Source organism: Oncorhynchus mykiss, chromosome 7, assembly GCF_057628025.1.
Source record: "Oncorhynchus mykiss isolate SJ-2025 chromosome 7, ASM5762802v1, whole genome shotgun sequence".
Taxonomy (NCBI): domain Eukaryota; kingdom Metazoa; phylum Chordata; class Actinopteri; order Salmoniformes; family Salmonidae; genus Oncorhynchus; species Oncorhynchus mykiss.
This window is the reverse complement of record NC_143028.1, coordinates 21,767,502-21,786,083: the sequence shown is the minus strand read 5'-3', so window position 1 is coordinate 21,786,083 and position 18,582 is coordinate 21,767,502. Positions and strand designations below refer to the sequence as shown.

Below are 18,582 nucleotides of genomic sequence, written 5' to 3'. Positions count from 1 at the left end.
ATATTAAGTTCTCAACGTTGAATGGTCTAGGCATTGAAAACTGACAGTACCAGTCAAAAGTTTGGACAAGGGTTTTTCTTTCTTTTTACTATTTTCTACGTTGTAGAATAATTGTGAAGACACAAACTATGAAATAACACATTGAATCATTTGGTAACCAAAAAAGTGTTAAACAAATCAAACTACACTGCTCAAAAAAATAAAGGGAACACTAAAATAACACATCCTAGATCTGAATGAATGAAATATTCTTATTAAATACTTTTTTCTTTACATAGTTGAATGTGCTGACAACAAAATCACACAAAAATGATCAACCCATGGAGGTCTGGATTTGGAGTCACACAAAATTTAAGTGGAAAACCACACTACAGGCTGATCGAACTTTGATGTAATGTCCTTAAAACAAGTCAAAATGAGGCTCAGTAGTGTGTGTGGCCTCCACGTGCCTGTATGACCTCCCTACAACGCCTGGGCATGCTCCTGATGAGGTGGCGGATTGTCTCCTGAGGGATCTCTTCCCAGACCTGGACTAAAGCATCCCCCAACTCCTGGACAGTCTGTGGTGTGACGTTGGTGGATGGAGCGAGACATGATGTCCCAGATGTGCTCAATTGGATTCAGGTCTGGGGAATGGGCGGGCCAGTCCATAGCATCAACGCCTTCCTCTTGCAGGAACTGCTGACACACTCCAGCCACATGAGGTCTAGCATTGTCTTGCATTAGGAGGAACCCAGGGCCAACCGCACCAGCATATGGTCTCACAAGGGGTCTGAGGATCTCATCTTGGTACCTAATGGCAGTCAAGCTACCTCTGGCGAGCACATGGAGGGTTGTGCGACCCCCCCAAAGAAATGCCACCCCACCCCATGACTGACCCACCGCCAAACCGGTCATGCTGGAGGATGTTGCAGGCACCAGAATGTTCTCCACGGCGTCTCCAGACTGTCACGTCTGTCATATGTGCTCAGTGTGAACCTGCTTTCATCTGTGAAGAGCATAGTGCGCAGTGGTGAATTTGCCAATCTTGGTGTTCTCTGGCTAATGCCAAACGTCCTGCACGGTGTTGGGCTGTAAGCACAACTCCCACCTGTGGAAGTCAGCCCTCATACCACCCTCATGGAGTCTGTTTCTGACCGTTTGAGCAGACACATGCACATTTGTGGCCTGCTGGAGGTCATTTTGCAGGCTCTGGAAGTGTTCCTCCTGCTCCTCCTTGCACAAAGGCAGAGGTAGCAGTCCTGCTGCTGGGTTGTTGCCCTCCTACGGCCTCCTCCATGTCTCCTGATGTACTGGCCTGTCTCCTGGTAGCGCCTCCATGCTCTGGACACTACGCTGACAGACACAGCAAACCTTCTTGCCACAGCTCGCATTGATGCACCATCCTGGATGAGCTGCACTACCTGAGCCACTTGTGTGGGTTGTAGACTCCGTCTCATGCTACCACTAGAGTGAAAGCACCGCCAGCATTCAAAAGTGACCAAAACATCAGCCAGGAAGCATAGGAACTGAGAAGTGCAGAATGCTGCAGTAGCCATGCTGGTTAAGTGTGCTTTGAATTCTAAGTAAATCGCTGACAGTGTCACCAGCAAAACACCCCCACACCATCACACCTACTCCTCTATGCTTCATGGTGGGAAATACACTCATGGGGATCATCCTACTCTGTGTCCCACAAAGACACTGCGGTTGAAACCAAAAATCTCAAATTTGGACTCAACAGACCATGGGACAGATTTCCACTGGTCTAATGTCCATTGCTCGTGTTTCTTGTCCCAAGCAAGTCTCTTCTTATTATTGGTATCCTTTAGTAGTGGTTTCTTTGCAGCAGTCTGACCATGAAGGCCTGATTTCACGCAGTCTCCTCTGAACAGTTGAGATGTGTCTGTTACTTGAACTCTGTGAAGCATTTATTTGGGCTGCAATCTGAGGTGCAGTTAACTCTAATGAATTTATCCTCTGCAGCAGAGGTAACTCTGGGTCTTCTTTTCCTGTGGCGGTCCTCATGAGAGACAGTTTCATCATAGCACTTGATGTTTTTTTGCGACTGCACTCATTTGAGCTGTTCTTGACATATTATGGACATGGCATTTTTCCAAATAGGGCTATCTTCTGTATACCACACCTACCTTGTAACAACACAACTGATTGTGATGTAAAAAAATAAATCCAGGTAGACGGGGAAGCGGCCAGCTCCACCAACTCACCCGTTTCTTCAAAGGACAGCTCTTGCAATTTAGCCTGTTTAGCCTGATTTACTTACCTTCATCTCAGCCAGCCTCTCCACAACCGTCTAGCCATGACTCCTTGACATTGCTAACGTGAGTATTTGTTATTACGATCTAAAAACGAGAATTATAGCCAGTGTATAACAATATTATTATTATTACTTTTTCTGAACACATTGTTACTAAAATGGAATCGAGTTGTCTTCAATCTGGTCTCAAATTTCCAGACTTGGGTTGTCACTAGTTACCACAGCCACAATATGAGCTATACTGGCTAATACAGCCACAAAGTCTCAGGGTGGATGTTGAAGCGCCAAATCTAGAAAAAATATTGCCAGAGGGGGTGTCCATAAACACTTGTACAGACATAGTTACACAGTGAAGCTTTAATGTTTACTGTTAGATGGCAATTTAAATATTGATATCTTGATAGTTGTATGTAATTCACTAAATATTAAAAGTTATGCCACTTCGCAGGTCAGTGAATACGTATGAATATATATTGCCAGATGAGGCTATGTGTATGGAAATGGTAGCTCATGAGTTGACAGATTTACATAGAAATTAAGGGAAAACATTGTCACATCTGACCCACTGTCAGAAATGGTTGTTGTTGTACTGATATCCTCATCCTTACACGTCTTTCCTTTTTGCTATATGTGATATCACACCACACACACAAGCACTATATACAGTCGTGGCCAAAAGTTTTGAGAATAACACAAAAATATATTAATACATTTTTAAGTCTGCTGCCTCAGTTTGTATGATGGCAATTTGCATATACTCCAGAATGTTATGAAGAGTGATTAGATGAATTGCAATTAATTGCAAAGTCCCTCTTTGCCATGCATAATGAACTGAACACAAAAAACATTTCCACTGCAATTCAGCCCTGCCACAAAAGGACCAGCTGACATGTCAGTGATTCTCTCTTTAACACAGGTGTGAGTGTTGACGAGGACAAGGCTGGAGATCACTCTATCGTGCTGATTGAGTTCAAATAACAGACTGGAAGCTTCAAAAGGAGGGTGGTGCTTGGAATCATTGTTCTTCCTCTGTCAAACATGGTTACCTGCAAGGAAACACGTGCCGTCATCATTGCTTTGTACAAAAAGGGCTTCACAGGCAAGGATATTGCTGCCAGTAAGATTGCACCTAAATCAACCATTTATCGGATTATCAATAACTTCAAGGAGAGCGGTTCAATTGTTGTGATGAAGGCTTAAGGGCGCCCAAGAAAGTCCAGCAAGCGCCAGGACTGTCTCCTAAAGTTGATTCGACTGCGGGATCGGGGTACCACCAGTACATAACTTGCTCAGGAATGGCAGCAGGCAGGTGTGAATGCATCTGCATGCACAGTGAGGCAAAGACTTTTGGAGGATGGCATGGTGTCAAGAAGGGCAGCAAAGAATCCACTTCTATCCAGGAAAAACATCAGGGACAGACTGATGTTCTGCAAAAGGTACAGGGATTGGACTGCTGAGGACTGGGGCAAAGTCATTTTCTCTGATGAATCCCCTTTCCGATTGTTTGGGGCATCCGGAAAAAAGCTTGTCCGGAGAAGAAAAGGTGAGCGCTACCATCAGTCCTGTGTCATGCCAACAGTAAAGCTTCCTGAGACAATTCATGTGTGGGGTTGCTTCTCAGCCAAGGGTGTGGGCTCACTCACAATTTTTACTAAGAACACAGCCATGAATAAAGAATGGTACCAACACATCCTCCAAGAGCAACTTCTCCCAACCATCCAGGAACAGTTTGGTGACGAATGATGCATTTTCCAGCATGATGGAGCACCTTGCCATAAGGCAAAAGTGATAACTAAGTGTCTCGGGGAACAAAACATAGATATTTTGGGTCCATGGCCAGGAAACTCCCCAGACCTTAATCCCATTGAGAACTTGTGTTCAGTCCTCAAGAGGCGGGTGGACAAACAAAAACCCACAAATTCTGACAAACTCCAAGCATTGATTATGCAAGAATGGGCTGCCATCAGTCAGGATGTGGCCCAGAAGTTAATTGCCAGGGCAGATTGCAGAGGTCTTGAAAAAGAAGGATCAACACTGCAAATATTGACTCTTTGCATCAACTTCATGTAATTGTTAATTTTCAATAAAATAATTATACTTCAGTATTCCATAGCAACATCTGACAAAAATATCTAAAGACACTGAAGCACCAAACTTTGGACATTAATATTTGTGTTATTCTCAAAACATTTGGCCTCGACTGTAAACAAAAGTATGTGGACACACCTTAAAATTAGGGGATTCGGGATTTGTATAAAATCAAGCACACCGCCATGCAATCTCCTTGACAAACATTGGCAGTAGAATGACTTTACTGAAGAGCTTAGTGACTTTAAACGTGGCATCCTCATAGGATACCACCTTCGCAACAAGTCAGTTCATAAAAATGTTCCCCTGCTAGAGCTGCCGCGGTCAACTGTAAGTCGAATCAAACCAAATTAAATCAAATGTTATTTGTCACATGCGCCGACTACAACAAGTTTAGACTTTACCGTGAAATGCTTCCTTACAAGCCCTTATCCAACAGTGCAGTTCAAGAAGAAGAAAATATTTACCAAGTAGACTAAAATAAAAAGTAATAATAAAAAGTAACACAATAAGAATAACAATAACAAGGCTATATACAGGAGCAAACGGTACAGAGTCAGTGTGCGGGTTACATGATACTTAAGGTAATCTGTACATGTACAGTTGAAGTCGGAAGTTTACATACACTTAGGTTGGAGTCGTTGAAACTCGTTTTTCAACCACTCCACAAATGTCTTGTTAAGGACGGTTAGGACATCTACTTTGTGCATGACGCAAGTCATTTTTCCAACAATTGTTTACAGACAGATTATTTAATTTATAATTCACTGTATCACAATTCCAGTTGGTCAGACGTTTACATACAATAAGTTGACTATGCCTTATAAACAGCTTGGAAAATTCCAGAAAATGATGTCATGGCTTTAGAAGCTTCTTATAGGCTAATTGACATCATTTGAGTCAATTGGAGGTGTACCTGTGAATGTATTTCAAGGCCTACCTTCAAACTCAGTGCCTCTTTGCTTGACATCATGGGAAAATCAAAACCTCCACAAGGGTTAGGTTAAGGGTTTGGTTCATCCTTGGGAGCAATTTCCAATTTCCAAATGCCTGAAGGTGCCATGTTCATCTGTACAAACAATAGTTTGCAAGTATTATCACCATGGGACCACGCAGCCGCCATACTGCTCAGGAACGAGACTTGTTCTGCCTCTTAGAGATTAACGTACTTTGGTGCAAAAAGTGTAAATCAATACCCAACAACAGCAAAGTGCATTGTGAAGATGCTTGAGGAAACGGGTACAAAAGTATCTATATCCACAGTAAAATGAGTCCTATATCGACACAACCTGAAATGCCGCTCATCAAGGAAGACGCCACTGCTACAAAACCGCCATAAAACGCCAGGCTATGGTTTGCAACTGTACATGGGGACGAAGATCGTACTATTTGGAGAAATGTCCTCTAGTCTGATGAAACAAGAATAGAACTGTTTGGCCATAATGACCATCGTTATGTTTGAATGAAACATGGGGAGGCTTCCAAGCCAAAGAACAGCATTCCAACCGTGAAGCACAGGGGTGGCAGCATCATGTTGTGGGGTGCTTTGCTGCCGGAAGGACTGGTGCACTTCACAAAATAGATGTCATCATGAGGTAGGAAAATTATGTGGATATATTGAAGCAACATCTCAAGATATCAGTTAAAGCTTGGTCGCAATGGGTCTTCCAAATTGACAATGACACCAAGAATACTTCCAAAATTGTGGCAAAATGACTTAAGGACAAGTCAAGGTATTGGAGTGTCCATCACAAAGCCCTGACCTCAATCCTATAGAACATTTGTGGGCAGAACTGAAAAAGCGTGTGTGAGAAAGGCTGCTTACAACTCAGTTGCTCAGTTGCACCAGCTCTGGGGAGGAATGGGCCAAAATTCACCCTCTGACGAATCATCAAACAGGCAAAGTGTCAATACAGGACTAAGATTGAATCGTACTACACTGGCTCCGACGCTGATTGGATGTGGCAAGGCTTCCAAATTATTACAGACTACAAAGGGAAGCACATCTGCATGCTGCCCAGTGACACGAGCCTACAAGACGAGCTGAATTACTTATGCTGTCTTCTAGGCAAGTAACACTGAAGCATGCATGAGAGCATCAGCTGTTCCGCATTATGGTGTGACCACGCTCTCTAGCTTATGTGAGTGAGTAAGAGCTTGAAAGAGATCAACATTCACAAGGCTGCAGGGCCAGACAGATTGCCAGGACGTGAACACTGAGCATGCACTGCCCAACTGGCAAGTGTCTTCACTGACATTTTCAACCTCTCCCTGTCTGAGTCTGTAATACCAACATGTTTCAAGCAGACCACCATAGTCCTTGTGCCCAAGAACACTAAGGTAACCTGCCTAAATGACTACCAACCCATAGCACTCACATCTGTAACATGAAGTGCTTTGAAAGGCTGGTCATGGATCACATCAACACCATTATCCCAGAAACCCTAGACCCACATCCGCCCCCTGGTGGTAAGGGTAGGTAACAACACATCCACCACGCTGATTCTCAACACAGGGGCCCCTCAGGGTTGTGTGCTCAGTCCCCTCCTGTACTCCCTGTTCACTCATGACTGCATGACCAGGCACGACTCGAACACCATCATTAAGTTTGCCGATGACAGAACATTGGTAGGCCTGATCACCAACAACGACGAGACAGCTTATAGGGAGGAGGTCAGAGACCAGTGCCAGGACAACAACCTCTACCTCAACGTAATCAAGACAAAGGAGATTATTGTGGACTACAGGAAAAGGAGGACCGAGCAGGCCCCCATTCCCATTCTCATCGACAGGGCTGTAGTGGAGCAGGTTGAGAGCTTCAAGTTCCTTGGTGTCCACATCACCAACAAACTAACATTTTCCAAGAGCACCAAGACAGTTGTGAAGAGGGCTAAACAAAACCTATTCCCCCTCAGGAGACTGAAAAGATTTGGCATTTGGTTAGATTCTCAAACAGTTCAACAGCTCCACCGGCGAGGACATCCTAACTGGTTGCATCACTGCCTGGTATGGCAACTGCTCGGCCTCCGACCGCAAGGCACTACAGAGGGTAGTGCGTATGGCCCCAGTGATGTACTGGGCCGATCTTCCTTCCATCCAGGACCTTTATACCAGGTGGTGTCAGAGGCAGTGTTGTGAAGAAAAAAACACATCTGACTGGTCAATAAAAGATTGAGATGGGCAAAAGAACACAGACTGGACAGAGGCCAGCATCCCGGAGTCACCTCTTCACTGTTGACGTTGAGACTGGTGTTTTGCGGGTACTATTTAATGAAGCAGCCAGTTGAGGACTTGAGGCATCGTTTCTCAAACTGTACACACTAATGTATTTGTCCTCTTGCTTGGTTGTGTACCGCGGCCTCCCACTCTTTCTATTCTGGTTAGAGCCAGTTTGTGCTGTTCGATGAAGGGAGTAGTACACAGCGTTGTACGAGATCTTCAATTTATTGGTAATTTCTCGCATGGAGTAGACTTTCTCAGAACAAGAATAGACTGAATTTCAGAAGAAAGTCCTTTGTTTCTGCCGATTTTGAACCTGTAATCGAACCCACAAATGCTAACACTCCAGATACTTAACTAGTCTAAACAAGGTCAGTTTTATTTGCTTCTTTATCAGCACAACATTTTTCAGCTATGCTAACATAATTACAAAAGTGTTTTCTAATGATCAATTGGCCTTTCATAATGATACACTTGGATTAGCTAACACATCGTTCCGTTGGAACACAGGAGTGATGGTTGCTGATAATGGTCCTCTCTACGTCTATGTAGATATTCCATTACAATTCAGTCGTTTCCAGCTACAGTAGTCATTTCCAACCTTAAAAATGTCTACACTGTATTTCTGATCAATTTGATGTTATTTTAATGGACACAAATGTAATTTTCTTTTAAAAACAAGGACATTTCTAAGTGACCGCAAACTTTTGAACGGCAGTGTTCATACACACATTTTTTATATATTTATTTTATTACTTTCCAACCCTACCACCCCTCCCATAATTGGAGCAAACTAGTAAACAGCAACGCTTATGCCTGTATATCCAGCTTATACATACTTTATACATATTTTTTTACAATAGATTTATTATGTTTATTTTTAACTCTTGTCCTTCCTCTAGTTGTGCTATCTGCAGGGTTAGCTCCAGGTAAATGTTGCAATTCTTCAGCCATTCCTGGATCTGTGACCAAAAACAAGCTACATATGGACAGTACCAAAATGAAGTATCTAATGATTCTGCCTCACCGCAGCAAAATCTGCAGAGCTGGGAAGGTTGTATCCCCCATGTAAATAACATTCTGTTGGTTGCAAGAATTCTGTTTAATAAGTTTTGAATCCAGCATGGTTTTGCACATCAGTTCATACACCATGTGCCATGGAATTGGTACATCAAAATATATGGGACGGCTGCCAATTTTTGGGTCCTTAAATGAAACTTAAATGAAACTGGTATACTTTTTTTATTTCTCACGATTTTCTTTAACCAATTATGGACTTTAATGCAGAGCTGACAGACAAGTTCCTTACTTTTCCCCCTTCTACTTTCCTCTTCCATATTTGTGGTTATGCTGCAATTAGTTGGTTGTAATTATGGTTAGCTGCATGTTTGACAACTCCACCAGTCGTATTATGATATCATTTACAAAGATTATACCTATTTTATCAGTTAGTATTTAGTATATTTGAGTTTAACCACAATATTTGTTGTATTATTTGTTCTTTCTTTTTTTTTGATGGATTGAAATTGCAAACAACTTTCTGTGGCTTGTTTTAAAAATTACGATACTTGGGAGATGAGAGGTTGTAATCTGAATAAAGGGGAAAAAAAGGCCTTTCTTGAACATAGGTTGAGACGCTCTTACTAATTTGCTAGAGAATCAGTTTGGATTTAAATATAACTTTTGCATGACTGAAGCCTTTAGTGAGAGGTCTAATGCTTTAATATTTAATCATTTCTGCCCTCCAAATTCATATTAATTATAAAAATAGGCCCGTTTAATTTTGTCTTGCTTGCCATTCGAAATAAAATTGAATATTTTTTTCTCATATAATAAAAAACTATTCGCTAAGTGTAGTCAAGACCATAAGCAAATAGGTAAACTAGGATATTACTAAAGCCTTAATCATGGTGATTTTTCCACAATTAGAAAGGTTTTTATCTTTCCATGGCAGCAAGATCTTATCTATTTTTGCTACCTTTCTCCTAAAATGTATTGGAGTGAGATCATTTATTTTTTTATTCTACATCACCATCAGACCCTTTTATTGGTGAACTACACAGTAAAGTAAAAGTAGTATTTTTTTTATGATCCAATATGTAATATAGTACATTTATAATAAATTGGTTGTAATCCAGAGGTTAGAAAAATGGTCTAGATCCTCTGAGGCTGTGGAGGGATCCAAGTTGTGGATTTAAAATAACATGAATCATCAGCGTACAATGAAACCTTTTGTTTTTAAGCCCTGTATTTCTAATCCCTTGATATTATTGTTGGATCTGATTTTAATAGCTAACATTTCGATGGCCATAGTAAATACAGTTGAAGTCAGAAGTTTACATATACCTTACCCAAATACATTTAAACTCAGTTTTTCACAATTCCTAACATTTAATCCTAGTAAAATGTCCTGTCTTCGGTCAGTGAGGATCACCACTTTGTTTTTAAGAATGTGAGATGTCAGAATAACAATAGAGAATGATTTATTTCAAATTGTCTTTCTTTTATCACATTCCCAGTGGGTGAGAAGTTTACATACACTCAATTAGTATTTGGTAGCATTGCCTTTAAATTGGTTCATTTGGGTCAAATGTGTCAGGTAGCCTTCCACAAGCTTCCCACAATAAGTTCCTCCTGACAGTGCTGGTGTAACTGAGTCAGGTTTGTAGGCCTCCTTGCTCGCACACACTTTTTCAGTTCTGCCCACACATTTTCTAAAGGATTGAGCTCAGGGCTTTGTGAGGGCCACTCCAATACCTTGACTTTGTTGTCCTTAAGCCATTTGACCAAACTTGGGAAGTATGCTTGGGGTCATTGTCCATTTGGAAGACCCATTTGCGACCAAGCTTTAACTTCTTGACTGATGTCTTGAGATGTTGCATCAATATTTCCACATAATTTTCTTTCCTCATAATGCCATCTATTTTGTGAAGTGCAACAGTTCCTCCTACAACAAAGCACCCCCACAACATGATGCTGCCACCCCAGTGCTTCACGGTTGGGATGGTGATCTTCGGCTTGCAAGCGTCCTCCTTTTTTCCTCCAAACATAACGATTGTCATTATGGCCAAACAGTTCTATTCTTGTTTCATCACACCAGAGGACATTTCTTCAAAAAGTATGATCTTTGTCCCCATGTGCAGATGCAAACCGTAGTCTGGCTTTTTTATGGCGGTTTTGGAGCAGTGGCTTCTTCCTTGCTGAACGGCCTTTCAGGTTATGTCGATATAGAACTCGTTTTACTGTGGATTTAGAAACTTTTGTACCTGTTTACTGCAGCATCTTCACAAGGTCCTTTGCTGTTGCTCTGGGATTGATTTGCACTTTTCACACCAAAGTATGTTCATCTCTAGGAGACAGAACGCGTCTCCTTCCTGAGCGGTATTATGACTGCGTGGTCCCATGGTGTTTATACTTGCGTATTATTGTTTGTACAGATAAACGTGGTACCTTCAGGCGTTTGGAAATTGCCCCCAATGATTAACCAGACTTGTGGAGGTCTACACTTTTTTTTCTGAGGTCTTGGTTGATTTATTTTGATTTTCTCATGATGTCAAGTAAATAGGCACTGAGTTTGAAGGTAGGCCTTGAAATACATCCACAGGTACACCTCCAATTAACTCAAAGGATGTCAATTAGCCCATCATTTTCTGTAATTTTCAAAGCTAAACTTCTGACCCACTGGAATTGTGATACAGTGAATTATAAGTTAAATAATCTGTCTGTAAACAATTGTTTGAGAAATTACTTGTGTGATGCACAAAGTAGATGTCCTGACCGACTTACCAAAGCTATAGTTTTGTAACAAGAAATTGGAGGACTGGTTGAAAAACGAGTTTTAATGACTCCAACCTAAGTGTATGTCCCCTGAAATGGACAAAAATGAATGGGAAGTCATTGGCACTGGACAAACCATATACACGGTGTACAATAACACTCAATTTGGCGTCGTTTTGTTCAAAGTTGATTGCAAATGCCATATGGCAAATGCCAGATGTAACACTTTCAAAATCCAACAGGTGGCAAGTGTGCTCCACCGTGGTTTTTTATATTGCAAATGCAACACAAGTCAACATCCAAAAGTAACATTTTGAAAAAGTGGAAAAAAAAATCAAAAACCTAGCAACCCCTTAAAGTGCCTTCTGAACCGTTTTTCGAAATTTTTTCGATTTTTTTTTGTGTCAATTACACATGTGTAAGAACTGTATGAATATACTTTTGTCCAATTTTTATTATTATATATATATATATATATTTTAAATTTAACTTGTGCATAAGGCATATGTTTTGTCCATTTGCAATATGATTTCATAGGAAGTCAAAAGTCAAAAATAGCAGAAATTTTGAAAACTTCACACACCCTTAAAAAATATCTTTCTGGATCGTTTTTTAAAATTAATTCGTTTTTTGTCAATTAATCATGTGTAAGAACTGTAGAATATACTTTTGTCAACTTTTATTATCATAATGTTTTTGTTTTAACTTGTGGATAAAGGGTATGTTTTGTCCATTTGTAATATGATTTCATAGAAAGTCAAAAGTCACTTTTTTTGGCCAAATGCCATAAGAAATGTCCAAATGCAATAAGAAAGATTTGAAAATGCCAAATCAGGATGTTATGTCCATTTGCCATGTACCATCACGAATTTGACATGCTCAAAAATCCTGCAGAAATGCAAAATTGACTGGCCTGATGAACTCGGGATGGCCGGGCAGTGATAGTTGTTCCTTTCCATCGCTCGTTGTGTTGATTTCATCATGTCCATTTGGTGATTTTTTTTTCTCACTATTGAATCATATTGCAAATGCACGTGCATTTGCAATATGTTTCAATGGGCATTTACAATCACGAATTTGTCATGCTCAAAAATCCTGCAGAAATGCAAAATTGACTGGCCTGATGAACACAGGATGGCCGGGCATTGATAGTGGTTCTTCTCCATCGCTCGTTGTGTTGATTTCATTATGTCCATTTGTTTATGTTTTCTCACTTTTGCAAATTCACTGTGCATTTACAATATGGTTCAATGGGCATTTACCATCACGAATTTGTCATGCTCAAAAATCCTGCAGGAATGCGAAATTGACTGGCCCGATGAACTCGGGATGGCTGGGCAGTGATTCTGGTTCCTCTCCATCGCTCGTTAGGGTTGATTTCAAAATGTCACTTTGGTGATGGTACCTCACTGTTTAAGCATATTGCAAATGGACAATAGTCACCAGCAAGTCACCGTCCATCAGTCAATTACATATCATTCTGACACCAAACTGATACAAACTGACACCAAACCCACTTTTTCCAACTCGTTTAGTAGCCAACTATCACATACTTCAGAGCTGGCCCAAAATTCACAACGCCTTCTGTTCAAACCATAATAAAAACGTAAAACACGTAGTTACGTTCTAGCTGCGGGTCCAGTTCTGATGTTATGTGTAGGCCTAGCTGAGGCGACCCTGAATCCCAAGTTTCGGCTTGATAGGTCATTTGGTGCCCGAGCAAGACCCTAATTGGAGCTGAAAATCCACTTTTTTCCATGCCTTGCTACGGGGTCCTTGAATGAGCTATCGGACAGAAACATTGGGGTCCGTCTATATGGGCCGAGGCGGTCGCAATGCACCTAGTCTTGCGACTCTGGGACATTTCTAAATGTCGTCATTTTCGTGATGCAAAAATGAATTGAAGTTATTGCAAATGTACGAGGCTGTTTCTCGGTCCGTGAACCTTCTATAGCCAGGTAACTCACCCCGCACTATCGACCTGAGGTTTAGAACAGGATTCTAAAGTTTTGGAACTCTAGGTCTGACGGTTCTTTAATAGTTCGAACAAGGTTAACTAATGCAGGCAGTGTATGTCTCTACGCACCCCAATGTGTCCCTCCTTCCAAGCTGTGTGTGTGTGTGTGTGATTTAGTTTTTTTTTTTTTTATTTATGGGAGAAATGACTGATTTACAGTTCATGGGGGTTGCCTAATCACACATATGAAGTTTTGGAAAGATCTGACTTTTTTAACCCTTCAAAACAGACAGTGTGACCCAATTAAAGGCACTTCAGGTTGGCACAGGAAGCTATAAGTAAACACATATCTTTCTTGGGGTATGCTTTTACAGAATCCTGAGTTTTAAGTATTTACCATAAAAACTGACTGATTTACACAGGGTTGAATGCACTATTTCTATCAAACTGCAGGTAGGGTATGGATATACACTTTTAGGGTAATTTTAACCACTTCCGGTTGGTCCAGGAAGCTTAGAATCGACACAGGTAGACCTCATAGTGGCCTGATGGACTGTCATCGAAGACAGGCTCATAAGGCATTCATAACCCACATAGGCTTCAGGTTGAATAACGGGGTGCAGACAATGTATTCCTATGGGGAGAGAAGTCATTGTAATCTGTGAGATCAAAAAACCCTGATTTACTGTTAAGGGTTAATACCACACGGTCATGGTTAGGCTTGCACGGATCGGGAGGACCTCAGGAACGTACCTGAGGTTGAATTGTGCTTCTCACCCTAACGGTTCTCTCACTGTCAACCAAAAGCAAATGACGTTGGGGGGCAGGCTTCATTTTGGGCCTACTTTTCTCATGGTCACTGCGCTTAGACCGAGCGAGCTACGGTCAAGCGGGATATCTCGTTGAACTCGGCACGGCCTAGAGATTATGGTAATGCCATTGCCTGCTCTCTGTGTCTTTAAGCACCGCACTTTGTCACTCCATCCTTGGTGTGTGTGTGTGTGTGTGTGTGTGTGTGAGAGAGAGAGAGCTTTTCTTTGACATCTGTTGGGAGAAATGACTGATTTACAGTTCAGGAGGGTTACCTAGTCACACATATGAAGTTTTGGAAAGATGTGACTTTTTTAACCCTTCAAAACAGACAGTGTGACCCAATTAAAGGCACTTCTGGTTGGCACAGGAAGCTATAAGTAAACACATCTTTCTTGGGGTATGCTCTTACAGAATCCTGAGTTTAAAATCTTTATGTTAAGAATTTACTGATCTACACAGTTTTGAATACAGTGATTTTCATAATGACAGGTTATGTATTTCAAAAATGATCTTCCTCCCACTCACTGTGAAAGTGGTAGATTTTCGTTTTCTTGCTGCTTGGTCCAGCACTCATATTAAAAACGTAACTGCAACTTCATAAAAAGAATGTCGGAAAAAAACTACTAGCACTGGAACAACAAATAATATTCTGTTACAGGTCTGTTGTAGGTCTACACTAGCGTGGAAACGGAAACATACTAACTGCAGATGGTTGCTATGGTAGCGACAGTTTGGAAAACAAATGTAGCAACTATAATTGGTCCAATTTTATGTAAATCAAGCAGTTTTTTAAAATGTTATTTTGGCTGGGCGATAATATTCAAGAAAGAACCTAACCTGTGAGCAAAGCTTACGGTGCTTCAGAACTGTTGACCTTATTATTTTTAAGCAAAACTCGATGGTAACGCTGTGAATTGCAAAAATATATTTTTATGTCCATACATTTTGAAAACGTTTGAGTTTTCCCGAAGTGGGATAACACATTTCAAAGAAGCATAACTTTCCCATGTTGAAAAAGAGCTGATTAGCCTACCATTTATTTCAGGTGTGCTTATGGATATATAAGTGGAACTAATGATGGGGTACTCAAGGGGAGGTTTGGGAAATACTGCTCCAGAGTCTACGGCTTGGTTCTTTATACAGTTCTCTCTCCCTCCCCAGTGATCGGCGAGCCGGTGAAGTTGGAGTGGTTTAACCCCCAGGGGGAGCGCATCGTGTCTTCCCAGCGTGTGGCCCTGCACACCGGGGAGGACAGCTCCAGGCTGACCATCTACAACGCTGTAGTGGAGGACGCGGGCATCTACCGCTGCCAGACCACCGACGCCCAGGGACAGACACAGGAGGCCACCATGGTGCTGGAGATGTACCGTGAGTGTCACTTGCATGCATATGTAACAGAGAAGAACACACACACCACATTCTCTGCATTCCCTCTGTATCCATTCCAGCCTCTGTAGGGTCCTTCAGACATACAAAGACATGAGTTGAAAACATCGCCGTCTCCCCTGTTAGATCATAAAGATACACCATATTTACATTCCATTGCACCGCCGTACCCACTTGCCCATTAAAGAGTGTAATGAATGTTCGCTGGGTCTGGCGGTGTGTGTGATGGATAGTACTGAATGTGTGTAGGCAACGGAGGCAGGCTCTAATCGTATGGGAGAGGGAATCTTCTGTGGCCGTTAATGGGACGTGATACACAGAGGAGTTCTGCCGCTGGTAGCCATCTGGCAGACGCTTGATTTGGATCACCGGTGTGGTGTGTGTGTACTGTGTTTGTATGTACATATGCACACAGGCATGCCCACGCATGCCTCCACGCACACACACCCCCCCCTCTGGAGTGCACTTACCTTTCTCACCCGCTCCACAAGTCCCCCTACCTCCTCTGACCTCCTCTCTCACGCACCACCACAGCTTGGCAGCCGTATCCATGACAACATCAGTCAGCCACCGTTCAGCTCTGTGTGTTCAGTAAGTATGAGAAGTAACATGGAGATAGTCACCTGAAGGGCTTGAGCAGGCGTGTAAAGTACCCAGCACCAATCTGAGGAGATACCCAACATGATCTTCCTGTGATAAACACCACATGTTCTAAAAAAAATGGATGCCACTTTAAATGTGCTGTACATGACCATTTTGTGAGTCGTGACATTCCGCACACACACGTGCACACGTCTTGACATTATTATATGTGTTCGTGCATAACAACTCACAACCTGATGAAAGCTATCCATATTCAAACTCAAATTATAGCTTTATTATAGCTTACGGATGAAAGACTATAATTATCTGCACTGCTGAGTAATTGACAGGTATAGAGTTTCCAGCACCGGCCAACAGAGATCCACTTCAGATAGGAGACAGTGGAGGCAGTCGATGTCCCACCTGAGGGAGCTCCAAGAAAATTGTCTTGTCACCCCACTTTGACAGTTGCCCTTGCAGCTATGTGGGCAATGACTGAAGAGAAATTCTCACTGTGTTACCAATTTGACAGTGTCAAGCGAGCGGTAGACTGTTACACGAGAGGATTTGTTTTTCTTACTGATTTTCTTGTCGAGCAGGGTAACGACAAAGGATACGGGAAATGAAAACAAGTACAACAACGTGTTTGAATCCCAGGGAGAGAACTGGGGGAAGGAGAGAGGGGGGGGGGGGGGTGTGAGGGAGAGGGAATGAGAGAGAGAGGGGAAGTGAGGGAATTAAATGGATGGCGAGAGAGAGAGAAAGCTGGAGAGAGAGGGGTGAGTGAAGGAGAGAGAGGAGGGTAAGGGAATTTAAGGGACTGACAGAGCACAAGAGAAGGGGTGAGGGAATGAGATGGAGAGAGAGAGAGGAGAGAGAGACCAAGCGACGGATTGAGAAAATGAAAAACAAAATGTATACACAAACAGCTCTAAAACGTGCCGTGGAATGAAACCGGCAGATGAGGGTTGAATCTCACATTCAGAGTCAGGAGGATGCAAGGCACGTTAAAGGGCGGCGAGGAGAGAAAAGCACGTTTTGGAGAGCCGTCTGACATAAATCACATTGCAAAATGCTAATGTGCGAGGTTGCAGTGATCTAGTGGAAGGGACTGAAATAAATAGGGCCATGCACGTGATTTATGCACACTTTAATTTTGCCACACACAGTGGATAACCCGGTGGTGTTACACACTCTACGTGCCACGCACGCGCACTCAATGTCTCTCTCCATACACCATACACACATACGCCGTGTGATAAGTCGACGAAACTAGCCAGCACACTGAGAGGGTGGTGGAGTGTTTTCTAAGAGAAGAGAAACTCAGGTTCCAAGTCAGCTTTCCCCAGGTGAAATCTATCAACCACCTGCCAGGGCTTGTCAGACAGGTGCCACAGCTTTAAACCGGCACAAGTTGAATCAATCATTTGATTACAAACAGAACTTTCGGGGCGGGAGGATTCATTCCATGTGCTGTGGGAATGTTTATGGGACTATTTTGGACCACACACATAATCCGAGTTGTCTCAGTGGTGTTGAACCATAGACAATATGCAAAACAGTTTGTGCTATAGAATGAAGTTTACTCTCTACTCATCTGCAGCGTTTCCCAAACTCGGGCTCTGTTCCAAAGTCCACCCTGGCCTACTACTTAGACTGAGGCAATGTATTGGCCGTGCATTCTAAATGGTATACTTGCGCGAATGTTGTGACGTAACCCTCTCCCGGGAAAGACGTGTCTCTAATGTGACTTCACTTCCCATTGCCTCATTTCCTATGTGATAGAGAAGCTGACATTCCGCGACGTGAGGTCCCCCCAGGAGTTCCGCCACGGCGAGGCGGCAGAGGTGGTGTGTGATGTCATCGCCTCGCCGGCACCCGCGGTCTCTTGGTTCTACCAAAAGGGCTTCAAGAGCATGGAGATCACAGAGGAGCACTACAGTAAGTCTGCGTATGGTCATTTGATACATGCTGCCTCTGTTGATGTGCTGGTAAACCTTATTTGCTTGTTAAAATAAGTACCTAATTACCAGTTGGTCAATTAAAGCCTAACTTTGTAAAGTGCATACTGCAGCTACCATAATAGCAACATGACTTGACTCTTGAAAAGTGATCTATTGAGCAGTACAGACCACATAGAAATACTTTTCATGTGGACATGTCATTGGATACGTTTGATCCACGTTTTATTTATTTTTAATGGGCCCACTCTTTGATGGTATTTTACAGTTCTGCTTTTTAATGAAGCAGCTGATAATTACATTATCCTTGATTTCAGAAGCCAATTAACGGTTTGCTAGCGCATCAAAATATTGAACATGAAATGAACTCCGTTTACGTGACAGATTGCTTCACCCACTGTTTCGAGACATATCAGTTGAATAAATGCACTTACTGTAGAACTTATGGGCCCTGTTCAAACAGTGCAGTATGTAGGGAATAGGGTGCCTTTTGGGATGTAAACAAACCAATGTTATGAAAAATGTATTCCCCAGATTCTGTC

General features: G+C 42.3%; 1 protein-coding gene across 4 annotated transcripts in view; it reads left to right on the top strand.

Moving 5' to 3' along the window:
- The window catches only part of ncam2a (neural cell adhesion molecule 2a), a 395,309-nt gene that overhangs the window by 285,415 nt on the left and 91,312 nt on the right, over positions 1 to 18,582 (top strand). For all 4 annotated transcript variants that reach the window (XM_090240540.1, XM_090240541.1, XM_036983099.2 and 1 more), the window contains exons 3-4: positions 15,273 to 15,479; positions 17,865 to 18,020. In XM_090240540.1, coding sequence (XP_090096666.1) covers positions 15,273 to 15,479; positions 17,865 to 18,020 — 363 coding nt within the window. The remainder of the gene's footprint in view (positions 1 to 15,272; positions 15,480 to 17,864; positions 18,021 to 18,582) is intronic.